This window comes from Haliotis rubra, unplaced genomic scaffold (genome assembly GCF_003918875.1).
Source record: "Haliotis rubra isolate DU_JTF1 unplaced genomic scaffold, ASM391887v1 Scf69, whole genome shotgun sequence".
Classification (NCBI taxonomy): domain Eukaryota; kingdom Metazoa; phylum Mollusca; class Gastropoda; order Lepetellida; family Haliotidae; genus Haliotis; species Haliotis rubra.
This window is the reverse complement of record NW_025767401.1, coordinates 1865405-1879221: the sequence shown is the minus strand read 5'-3', so window position 1 is coordinate 1879221 and position 13817 is coordinate 1865405. Positions and strand designations below refer to the sequence as shown.

The window sequence follows — 13817 nt, the reverse complement described above, 5'->3', positions numbered from 1 at the left end:
ACGGATCTATAGAAATACTTCCGACTGATAATCCATAAATGTATGTGAAACATCTTTTTCAGTCTTTTCTTATAAACAACTGCACTTCAACAACGAATATTTCAAGTTGACATTGCTATACGCGAGACAGGTGGGATGTCAGTGCTTGACAAGCAATAAAATCATGTGGCACGTGCAACGCTTGTTAGATGCCGGTCGAGCCCCTATTTTCATAGGTGACATCACATATAAGGATACATGCTTTCGATCGTTTTTTTTCACACACCTGTAATAATTTGAATCTAGGCTACGGTGGCACCATTTAGTAGACCTAAGATTGTCAAACTCAGGGAACAAAGGAAAGTTGATTTATTGGTATTGAACATTATCCATTTTCCACCGACCCTCTTCTCATGAGTAGGACCATTCCAAAGCAAAATCCTGGCAGTGTCAATTCGACGTGTGCACCTGTGACCTGACGTTTAGCACGTGAACTACGTGCAGCATGCCAAATAAGTGCCAAGGGTAGTCGGTACACAAACTGACCCGCTTTCAATTCGAGATCAGACGATGACCACGAATATCAAGAGGAAGACCGAGTCGAGTCACGTTCAGTTGAGAGGTAAGACTTCAGACACGCACAAGACGTGACAGAGACGTTATGTCATACATATTATTGTTGTACTGGGAATATGTATGGCGACAGTTACGTTGAATTAATACACACGTGTCTACATAACCAACTATTCGAAATAATGTCTTCCTAGGTAGATCTGTAGTATAAGTCATTCTTGAACTGTAAACGAAAATATTTCTTTCAGCAACATTCACATTTAGCAGCAAACACAAGAATCGGGCATTGCCTTGTCTTTCAGTTGTGGTACCTTTACTGCAAATCAGTTCCACCAGCCTGAAGATAAAGTTGACTCTTCATTCTGGCAATAAAATATGTTCGGAGTGCCAAAAGATCTACATGTAATGGCTCTTGGTTTCCTGATGGCACAGTTGAAGGAGGTAAGGCATGCTCCAGTCAAATGCATTACAGCTGACAGTAAACCTCTGTCGAAGTGCATTGAATAGGTATGAGAACCTAACCATTGTTTTGAAATGTTGATAGTACCGTATTTCCTCTGATAAGCCCCAGGAGCCCTTATTTTTTCAACGGACTTCCAGACCCAGCGCTTATTAGAGGCCCGGCGCTTACTGGGTGTACCGTAATTAATTGTTAGTGAACGTTACGTCAAAGTTAGGGACCATTCTATTTTGGGATCAAGGGAGAATACATTTATAACAAAACGTACCTGGCGCTTATTTCTTAAACCGCAGCTTTACTCTGACGCTTATTAAAGGAAATCGGTACTTAAATACACGCAGTAGAATAACCAATAGTGAGTGAGTAAGATGGGTCTAATGCCACTGTCTACAGCATTTGTCATATCCTTGTGTTAGTTTGATGTGGGAAGAAAGCCTTGAGTGATACAGGTCCCCCACAGGGTTATGTATATTGGAGAAAAGTCAAGAAACACAATCAGGTTAAATTTGGGATTCCATCTATTTCTAGCACCCTGAAGGCATTCAACTGTGTACAGCAAATCACATTGCCTCAGACAACTGAGCTACCAATGCTTCCCCCTCCTCTACACATACACCATATTGCCACCTACCTTACTGATTACCTTTGTGAAGGAATGTGAAAGGTGCTCACTCCATACTACTGATATTATTAATCCATGCTTTGGGCAAGCACATATTTCAGAAGTTGTTTCTTTTTAATGAAAAAAATACACAACACTTCTCTAATGAGGAAGACATTTAATATTATTCACAATAAGTATTTACAGCTTTAGTTCTTATATACATATATCAATACACAATAAATGGTTCATGGAATGATAAAATAGACAAATATTCAAGACAATCACTGTGACAATGAAATGGGAACACCTGTATATACATGGTTCTGTAAGGCAATTAGACAGCAGAAGGACCTGGCCTCCATACACAGAAGTCCAGAGTTGACAAATACATCAGCTCAGTCATTTACAATGATTTGCAAGCAGGATCGGTTAAACAGGTGAGTTGATATGAAGTCAGGGAGGGAACAAATTTGGCAAACTTTTTACAACTTTTGCTCTCAAGTAAAGACTTTTAGAAAAAGGAACATATTAGCAAAACCATGATGTCAAAAATTAATTTTTTAATTGAAGAAGAAATAAGATGTTTTCATGCATGATTGTTCATTGCTTGGAATGATAAAATTGGTGACATGTATATTTCTAAATATTTTGGCAGCATGAATGAAAACATGCTTATGAAACACTGTTATACCCCTATTGTTGAATTATGCATCAGGTACCTGGATTACATATCCATACAGGGGTAATACATGTCATTGTAATGAAATGATGCATTAAAAAAAAAAAAGACCTATAACTACCATGCATGCCTCTTACCATGATATAAATAAATAACAGGACTTAAAGGCCCTTGAAGATTTAAACATAATCTTAATTCTTGAGAAACCTTTCAACCAACACTGTCACAAACATCAATTTAAAGAAAAAGTGAAAAAGAAAATTTCTCAAAAACACTGAAACAATCAAGGGGAAAATAACTGAAATGGTTTTCAGGAACATGCTGGGAAGTTATCAACATCCTTCTTGTTGCACAACCAACCCTAAGATCAAACTTTTAAGTCCTATTGCCATATTTAAACATGTAAACCTCAGAGCTTCTGCCTTTAGGGAGGTAGGTTGGGGGTCTGATACCCAACTTTGTCATAAGACATTGAAAGATGGTACTTGTTACCATGGCTGACAATCAGCATCAAAGGAATAGAACAATGACTGGTCGGCTTGGGAGTCAGTATGTGGCATGGTACATCAGTGGGCTGGCACTATGAGACTGCCACTAGGAAAGGATATTGCAAGCAGCCACACACGCACGCACGCATGCATGCACAGAACTTCATCAGTGCAATAAGCTTTAATATGATGGTAAAACCCTATTTCATCTCGACTCTTTCTTCTCCACAGCCATCCATAAAAATGGGGTGGCCATGTCACTTTTTGTTTACAATGGTTCATTATTACCTGTAACAATAAGAGATAGCCAGATCACTGTTTGAACAGGATAGGTTTAGTGATAATTCATGTTGTTGGATAAAGCAGAAATTTTTACATGAAATTGAACACTAAAGATATAACAATATATATAATAAATCTTACTTCTTACTTCATCGTAAGTCATGATGAAATAAATCCTGGTTTCTTTCTGACAATTTCAAGACAATATCAACGAATGGCAACATGGAAGAAGAGTTTAGCATCAGATCTGTCTCTACTTCCCATCTACCATTGTGGCAGGTATTTGATTTTATACAATGAAAATGCTTCCGAAGCCAGCGCCAGATAGAAGACACAGCTAATGTGTTACTGTACTATTCACTAGCTGAAGGGGTCAAGTTCTAACAGGACAAACCCAATAACAAAAGCTCTTGCTAACACTGTTAAAGATAACAAAACAAAATGTCTGCCTTGCCTGGTCTGAATTCAACATCTGGACCTACACCCTCTCCCCTACCCTGCCTTCATGTGCACTACTCAATATCAGCTATAATACAAACAAGACGCCAACAAACATCACAAACATAAACAAATCCCGCCCTCTCTGAAGACATGATGGATGCAACCATCGGCAACAATCATCAACTAAATGTTTCATTGTGAAAGACGTGGCAGTCAACAGAATACATGGCTGGATGGCTCCCCAAACCCCATCACAAGCAGTTTCTACATGCTGCTAATGCTCTGGGTGTCGTTCTACAAAACTACCTCAGTGTTATAAATGTAAGTCTACATTAATGATACAAGAGTTACGAACACACTAAGTTCGCTTTGTACAACAACATCCTGGTCCTACTTTCTACACCCTGCCCCATACAGCTGTTGTACTGATTAAGCTCTGAATAATTATCGTACTATTTGTGAATGTATTCAGGTCAGGACATCTTTCATTCGCACAGAGCACTTGACCGAGACAAAAGTCTGTGTTAAGGTATGGGAGTGATGATCCCCTTGTGCTGAGATCTCTTTGTGACACCCTGGTCATACTTCTTACACCCGGCCCCATACCGCTCTTGTATTGATTAAGCCCTGAATTATGTCATACTGGGTATGCATCCAGGAACACTCTCATAATGTAGAACGCTCAACAGAGAAAGGAGGGTACTGCCAAACATCTAAACCTTTCAACTTGTCATTCATTTTTATCCAATGATAGATAAATTGCCACGAAAAACAAAGCGATAAGAATTTATCAAACATGTCGTCTGAAAGATTAAAAGTGTGACACTATTATTGTGTCCTATTTATATTAATTAATGTCAAATATTTTCATTTTGTTCCAAAATAGCCAGTTTCTTGTTGCTTGATGTTCATGGTTGACAGGACACAGATGATTACTATGAGCATACCGGTACATCTTGAAACCCCCTTCAAATGGAGTTGTCTTTTCATTGATCCCTCTTCTGATATCTGAAGAACTTAGTTTACTAAAGCATACATTTACATTGAAAACAAGATCAGATTACCTCTCAGCATCCATTCAAGAACCAAATGTGTTATTCATTCCAGGAACAAAAACATCACAGCCATCTCTTTCCACCAATCAACTGTTATACTATTACATCAATTATGCCTTAAATCACATGCTCAGTCAATCAACTGACAATGCTAGTAAGATCACAAGAATGACAATATGACAACAATTCACATTCAAACCAGATCAGAAAAGATCTTCCACAGTACAATGTTTGTAATGTTATCTGATGTGAATAATGGAGTTGTTTTCAAGTTCCCCACTGTTTGTTGTTTTATATTGGCACACTCCCCCATATTCCAGTTACATGATGGCGTTCAGTAAAAAACAAGTCTGGACTAGAATCACGGCAATTGATTAATATGATGAAATGCAATCAACCAAATAAGGGTTCCTGGTATTGTTGGTGTAACAGTATGTTGAGGTTCAAGCTTTCCACGATACATATCACAATGTTATTTCTAAATGCTTGGTTTATTGGGTGGTTTCTTATAGCAATTTTTTATCATGTGTAAAGAACCAAACATTGCGGTGTGTCCATGCATTGTTTCCACGTTGCAATGAGGTGAAAGGATGACCAGTGTGATATCATTTCCTGGACTTCTTGTCAATGTATATTGCATAAATATTGAATAAAAATTATCACCAGCATCTTGTTTTGTTCAATTTATGCAATATTTCACATCACTTCTGAATTTAGAATTTAGAATGTATTGTGATAAGTATCTCAATACGGCCTGTGTATCACAGTATATTGTTACACAGGGGTGGAAATAACCCATTGCCTGATGTCCGAGTCCAGTGTTTTTTTTCTGTTGGGCAAGCAAATTTGTATATTACACTGTACCGGTGTCCAGTTGACTTTCCAACATTAATTATGTTGTTTATGTAAAAAATCAACAAGAAAACTGCCAGTATAGTGGTAAAATTATCAAGGCAAGTGATTTTACATGTGCCACTGTACTGGAAGACACTAGCAATTTTAAAGTTATTTCCACCCCTGTGACACATATTGAACCTTCAATACCCAAATGTACAAACAAAATCTTGTCTCCATGGCAGTCTCTTGTTACCAGGGGAACATAATATGGTGGCTTCAAACAAACTGGGGTGGAAGAGTTACTCATTAAAACTTTCCAAAACTGAAAAAAGGTATTATTTAGACAGCCATCTTGAATCACATTTTATGAAAACATACTTGCAAAGCACAAAGTGAAAGTATTACTACAACTATTGCAAATTTTTGGTCAAAAGCTTTGCAATAATACCACATTGTAGAACTTTCAAACATGGCAATAGTTCATTGATTGGAAAGTTGGCGTAAGTTATATCTGTGCCCTTTCCGAGGCCTTCAGTTTATTGGAGCACAGCTCCCATAACATCAGCTTCATCTAATCCAAGACACATCTTTTATAGATAGGTTTGGGATCCAGACCAGATCCACTATAACATAACTCTTGTGAGAAATGGGAGGATTCTCCCAACATATCTTACAAATCTGAAAGAATTGCACTACCATCAAGGTTACTAAAAATTGTCTGATTGGCTACATGCTTTCTATCATTTTAAGTATGGTCATATGGCTTCACTGTTAGTTTGGTGTATATTTCTCTTATTGACGCACCGAATGGCAAACATGTCTGAAGGTTTGCTGAAGTCTTACATCTAATAAACGTAAACTGTTCACAACAAATATCAAACTACTCCATACATGGTTTTGTAACACTTAGAACCAGAACATAAGATTTGGTATAACTTGACCAGTTTCACTGCTTCCACTCTCAAAATGCAAAGTATGATGAAGGACAGATATATCACACCTCAATGTGTTGTTTCTGGGCATTATAATTTCACTAGATAGGATACATCTGAACAAACATATTCCATCCTATGGCCATCAGCTCTTTCAAACATCCAAATTACTTCTGACAATGAAAGGCCAACCTATATTGCCTCAATTTATACCATGATTTTCTTTCAGTGAATACCTCCAGGGAGTATGTATAAGGCGAGTTTCTTGTACCTAGAAGGGTTTGAAGGAGGGACACCTCATGCACGGGGTACAGGATCTCACGGTTTTCTGACCGGTGATGTCAACATGTGTCCGATGGCTGATAAAAATTAGCATTGAATTTGATGGTATGTGTTATACATGATGTCTCTTTATATGCGGCAATATACAGTATATATGATTCTAGTGACATTCGCTGTTGACTTGGGGCCTAATATTGGCCTCTGAGCAGGTCAAGGTACATCCCTCAACTATATGGCAGAAGCAGCAACTGTGATGCTAGACTATTGCTATGTTTTCCCTTAAACTTGAGGTTATTATCCTTGGCATGTCATTGGCACTGAACAAAATATCAACAACAAAATCGCTTGCAAATACATCCTACAATGGTTTCATAAAATCTCAGGCATACCTGTATTTCTTTGAATGACCTACATGTATTTCTGGTGTTAGGGAAAACTTTCACTCATGTGAAAATGAAATCATCTTAAATATTTGACATAATGATTGTTGTAAAATTAAGATAATACAGATGGTGTACTATTATGGCAGTTAGAGCACTCCAAAGTGATTACTTGTTTTTCAAAATTTCCCCCAAAGTCAAAATACAGAGGACGATATCATCATATCATCTCATGGAATATCAGTGATCAAATTGATTAGATTGGTTCTCCTATTCTAAGATTTTAAGAACATTTGTTTAGCCTCATGTATATTTTGTGTTCTAAACCTAAAAGTCACTTTTGTCTGACAAAGAGGATTCAACAATTTCTGACAAACAAGTAATCAGTTTGTTGTAGCCTTGTGAACATGTTTCATATTACAGATTACATACATGGAGACTGCGATATTATAATGACAATCAGGGATGCTAGAGGGCCATAATGCAGAAAATATATTATTTGTGTTATAGGGGGGCTAAAGCATGAAGGTATGAGTCCAGGTACAAGAATGTACAATGCTAATACTAAGTCCAGCAAGCTCTGGTACTGCTTCTGCTGCTGAAGCCTGAGTCCATCAAACATGCTGAGCATACTCGCACACACAGCTTATCACCACACGTTGAACCAGAGACAGTCAGCTTACCTCCTGAATAGTTTCAGGATAGGTATACCTCATTTTAATGTAGACAGATATTTTATCACAAGACTTAGTATTTTAGGATAACAATTTCGTCAGCACCAGGAGAAGAATGGTGCTCGGTGAGCAAAACTTTGCGTGAATGTGTCGCTGTCAAGGAGTGTCCGAGCCAGACCTGCTCGGTTCCTCTCCACCGTGACAACAGGCATCTGCACCAGCTGCACCGGAGACTTGCCGTCCTTTAAGGCCTGGGTCAGATTCAGGATCTGGAAAGAAGGAGAGGTTTGGATTCAGCAGTTTTGTCAGATCACATTTGCTATGTGTGAGGAAAGCCTAAGTTAAGCAAGTCGTAGATATATATGGCTGACACCCACTGGAATGAACAGATTAAGGACCCCAGGGTGTCAATATGGATTCAAACCCATGATCAGTGGATCCTGCAATTACCAAGGGACACAAACCCTGCACAACCCTACGCAATTGGGATACGATGACGTGTCAACCAAGGCAGTGAGTCTGACCATCCGATCCCATTAGTCGCCTCTTATGACAAGCATGTTCACCAAATAGAGGAACCTAAGATCACTTGTCCATTGTGCCCACTTCAATGAAAAGAAGATTTCATGGAATTCAAGCACCACCACCCGACACTATTACAGCTGTGTACACTCTTCTGTCAGGTCTGGGAATGATGGTATTGTCAAGGTGTCAGCAGAAGTCACACCACGCACTCTGCTGCCTGAAATGACTTCAAACTGCCTAAAAATCAAGCCACAATCAAAGGGAAATAACTCACCTGTCCCCTCATCACAGACATTTGTTTCTCGAATGTGCTCTTGTCAAAACCCTGGTCAGTCTGCAAGAGGGAATTTATACTAGTTACACATGTACTGACACTTATGAGGTAGACAGCATTCTGACAAAACCATGTGAGAATATTTGAGATCCACTGACCACCACCAGACGTACTCTTAGCAGCAGATAGCTACAAGGATCTTGCTACAACGGACACTGTACAAACGCCATGTCGATGCACTGGTTTACTAATCGTGACACTGTAATTACATCAAACATGAAGAACTCCACAAGCTGCATCAAAACACATTTCCACACACCATAGTTCAGTCAAGGACTCCCACAAAACACATACTGTCAGATTCCCATTAATTTACACTATTACCTCCATTGACTTCTAAACCCTATCAAATCATTTCCCAGGCATTACACTACCCACCCATTTACTAGTCCTGCAATCATCATCTTCCCCCATCCATTTCCCACCACCCAAGTCATTTTTCAGAAACCAACCACCTCATTCATTGTTCAGTACTACATCAGACCCCCCTCATCCGTCACCACCATCTTGTCCATCCCCCTCCCATCCTATATCATTAACTCCACACACTCTGGGCTCCTACCTGAAAGAGTTCAAAGAGATCATCACAGAGATCTTGTACAAAGTTCATGTCAGCCAGCTGAGGTAACACAAGGTCCTTCACTTCCTGGGAGAAGGGGATCTTGGCCTGTGGCAACCATGCCCAATGGTAGGGGTCTGACAACAGGACACAACATGGCTGTCATCATATCCATGATGATACAACATTAATGTGGTTCTCTAACGAGCATTATATTGACAGTTGTATGACAAATTCCACTGACAGAATTACACCCAAACTATATAGCATACAGTTACAGCTCAAGTGACCAGATGCCACAAAACTTCATTGTGCTATGTTAAAATGTTCTACCTGGCTGACATTTTGGTTTCATTTTCGCAGCTGTTCAAAGCAGAAATAGAATGCACAAACATTAAAACTTTCCATGAAAGATATGTACATCTGTTGTGGCGAAGTCTGTTCAAGTTTACTTCTGCTGTGTTAGCTAAAGACTTACATGCTCGCCACTCGTCAGGATGTTTGTAGGGAAATGCTAAACCATTGTCTATCGCCGCTATGTTTATCTCAGGGTTCTCCACTAAACTCCATTCCGAGTCCTGTAAATAAGTAAAATACAATGTCATAGTGTTACTGTGTTCACAGGAACAGCTTGTGTTTTACACAACATCATATTACAACAACATCAAGCAAACACAGTAAACAGTAAGCAAGTCTTGTCAACCTGTTTGTGTCGTCCAGAATGAGCCAAGATCAATGCTATCAAGGTTCTCAACTGTCTAGACATGATTTCATGAAACAACACTCTTTACTCAAATAGGGAAAGCTCAGTAATTGCATTTCTTGAAACAAACAGCTCAATTTTCACATTAGAAATTCTGTGCCAGGGTTGCTTAGGTCAGAGAGGGGAAATGATCTCCAACCAATCTCAACTGCTGAGTTGGAATTGAATTCTGATGAAGATTTGAGTAAAAATTTGTTTTTGAGAATTTGGAATTAACTCAGCAGTCTTTGCTACCATGCTGTAACTAATATTTAGGGGGAACAGTGTTTGTAATTAAAGGGACACCAGGTCAGCTTAATGATGCTCCTCCCCATTATGTTTGTGAGACAATCACTAAAGTACTGTCGGAAATAGATAAAAAACTGTGTTTAGGCTGTTACTCTGTATTCCTAAAATTGACACAATTGCAAATAGCATATGTCGAAATAACCCACATCGGCCTAACTGGGCGTTCAGTAGGATGCGTAATAGGATCTACAGAAGAGCAAGTTTACTCGTAAAATTGGGCAAAAGTTAGAAAAATTACGAATAGCTGCTAAAAACAATAGATCAGACTATAGATGGCAATTAGGTCATCAGCCTGGTATGACGATGGACCGTCGACTCACCTGGCATGAAATGCATGTGCTGCCTACAGGCACAAGGGGTCATCTCAGAAATATTTGATGCTTTTTCGTGTGTGTTGAATATGTTTCATCTATTGATTAACATCTTACGCGTCTTTCTTTAATAAAGTTTATGTTCAGATATGTAAAAGAGTAGACAAGCTTATATCAGCCATCGTATTAAATGTCCCAAAATATATAGGTGGCATGACCACCAAAAATCGACAGGACTGGATATTATTTGTAAATTGGTGAGACATACAGTTTGCTTCCCCAGTTTAATTCCACCAAAGGGTTATGTTATCCCAGCTGATATCTCTATCCCCCAGCCCGACCCCAACCACCGTCTGCAACACACGTCCTGGTTTTGCTTTTGAAACAAACCCTCCTACCTGTTTCCTTTTCATAGTGATAGTGAGACTCACTGGTAGCTACTTCCTTAATAGTTTCAGTATCAAAGTTATTAGTTATTACGTCAGCTATCGTTTATAATGAAGCTAAGTTTAATTTCAAAATGGTCAATTAAAAAGTGTCCTTTGTAATACAATATCATCGCACACTAATTTGCATAAAGTCATGGTTTGTTCCAAATAAGCCGCTTTGGACTTAGAAAAAAATCGCATTGCTCATTTCTGCACTAATCTCTCCTCAGTAAAGACCCTTTTTTACGTTTCCTATCTCCCTATCACTGAGACTGTAGCTAGGCCAAACTTAGTTTAACAGATATTTCACACTTTCACATATTAACTACATAAATTGTAGATATAAATGCGAAAAAAACAGTCTTTTTCTATTTCCAACAGTACTTTAGTGAGTCCTGTCATAATATTCCAGCAATCCTGCAGCACACCAGGAATTCGGCTTAATTCATCCATCATCAAACACATGTACAGATAGAGAAGCATGTATTTTACGTGTGCCACAGTGCACTCACAGAGATGTTCAGTGGTAGGGGCCTTTGAAATTTATGTGTGCCAACAAGAAAACAGTTTATCTCCACCTTCAAACTCTCACTACAAGCAGTTGTAATTTAGACAGGTTGCCTTCTGCCTTTCCATTGAGATTGATAAACATATTCTGGATCCAGGTGTTTATGTTGTGAATCACATTGCCTTCAGTGTGTTCATAGGGTCATCATGTTTTCAGTTGTTTCCTTGGCACTCTAATACACAGAATATTGACTGACTGACTGAGTTTGGTTTTACGCCGCTTTTAGCAATATTCCAGCAATATCACGGCGGGGACACCAGAAATGGGCTTCACACATTGTACCCATGTGGGATTCGAACCCGGGTCTATGGCGTGACGAGCCAACGCTTTAACCACTAGGCTACCCCACCACCCCCACAGAATATTTGAACTATTGGATGTGAGGAATAGAAAAAAGTGGATTTTCAGGATGACAAGCAAATTCCTTAACCACTTGGCTACCCCACATTGCTGCCATTATCTCAGGACATGACAGAAGCACAACAAATGACCATGATAATGACAACCTGCTGCACAGGGCCAGTATGTATCGACAAGACCCACCTCTCTGCTGTCTTGTGCTGTTGTTGTTATGTCATACTTTATTAACCAGTTGTCATTGCCTCGATCTGTAAACAAGACATTGAAACTTTACAATAACAACAAAAGATTACATGGCTGAACAACAGAACCTTCACTGCCAACAATATTTAAAAAACTTTACAGTGAGTTGAAGCACGTGTGGTAGACATGTGATCTGTGGTCACATGTGACAGGGTGCAGACTGTTTCACATTCTGTCTGAACACAACAATCAGTGTTTGTCCTCGTTGTACCCATTAATGCTGAGCGCCAGGCAGGGACCAACAAGTACAATATTTAACGTCTTTTGGTATGACGCGGCCGGGGATTAAACCCACGACCTTCTCCTCTCCGGGTGGACGCTCTAACCACTACAGCATGGAGGCAGACGTTTGTCAGGCTTAACATGGGATGTAAGCTTAAAATGACACAGGTCAGACATGTTACAAGGTGACCCTTTAAGGAAAACCTGAAGCAAAGATATGATGCGGAGAGACCAAAAATCAAACTTGCTGGGATTCAAACCATTCATCATAGGATTCTGGCTAAGTGAAAGATCTCCGCACAGTGAGTTTAAGCATCTTAGACAAAACAGGACCTTAAACCAAAACCCAAACAGGAGCTCTACTGAAAGATGTGTCTCCAGATGAAAAGAGGATATCTTAAAACAATTCAGTTGCTGTCTAGTTGAGGGGACATTCCCTCTGACAGAAATGTCAACTTAAATGTCCTACACTGAGTGCATCATCCAGCTGTTTTGGATGTCAATTAATATTCAACTATTCCATACTTACTCTGTCTGTAAACTGACCTGTATTCCTAATGATATAATCTAAAACAACCAGCTTCTCAAATAGATGCTGGAATGTTTTAGACGTGGTTTCTGGTAGAGGCTCGTTGTCAAACTTCCGTAGCCAGTAATCTGCGTCCTTAAAACCATTCACAAACGTTTGGAATGACCCGTTCTGGAGAAAGAAAGAAAGAATGATATGATATGATATGATATGATATGATATGATATGATATGATATGACATGATATGATATGATATGATAATACCTGTGATTGATATTGATAATAATGTCACAGTGTTAGTATACACAATGCCCAAATAAGAATTTGAAATATATACTGTCTGGACATACTTGATACAACAATACCTGCACCTAGTAGTAACAGTCAGCACTTAAATCCGATGATAATGGTGAAGATAGTGCATGGGCATCCACATAGGACGACTAGTTCTTGGTCATTCCAAATGCTATAGTATGAAGCCCCAAGGCCATGGACCAATGGCCAGAGACCAGCCATGACTTAGAAAATGTAATCCCAAATATAATATGTGTCACATTTGACCACTTTCTAAATGGCATTGTGTATTCAATCCAAATGCTATGGTGTGAAGCCCCAAGTCCGTGGACCAATGGCCAGAGAGTTCCCTACCTGTGGATTCTTCAGACCAGCCATGACATACAATTGTCAAGTCCTGTCAAATACAAGTATGCGCATCATATACCTGGCTGACTGTCACCACATCCCTCATCACCTGCTCACTGCTAGTACAATGTATTTACAACTAACCTTCGGTGGCAAGCCTATCCTCTTTGAAGCGTTTTCCGACCACTGGCACATGATCTCGGATGTTCTTCTTTGTGACTGCTTTTGCCCTGTCTATTGCATTGTAGTTAAATGTATCACTTGCTAGCTTCACAACCTGCAACAGTCGAGTTGTGACAATCACAGCAGGGCAAGGGTTCAAGCTTGGAGCATGGAAAGGAAGGGTAGAAGACGAGCAAAGAACTACAGATCAACGAA

At 39.3% G+C, this 13817-nt stretch overlaps 1 protein-coding gene across 1 annotated transcript in view; it reads right to left on the bottom strand.

Moving 5' to 3' along the window:
• Positions 1–1776: 1776 nt before the first annotated feature.
• The window catches only part of LOC124258268 (phosphatidylinositol 4-kinase type 2-alpha-like), a 40956-nt gene continuing 28915 nt past the window's right edge, over positions 1777–13817 (bottom strand). The window contains 8 exon segments of the mRNA XM_046692334.1: positions 1777–7935; positions 8466–8525; positions 9088–9221; positions 9563–9662; positions 11986–12050; positions 12814–12967; positions 13584–13607; positions 13609–13716. Of these exon segments, the coding sequence (XP_046548290.1) occupies positions 7765–7935; positions 8466–8525; positions 9088–9221; positions 9563–9662; positions 11986–12050; positions 12814–12967; positions 13584–13607; positions 13609–13716 (816 nt within the window). The 3' untranslated portion in view covers positions 1777–7764.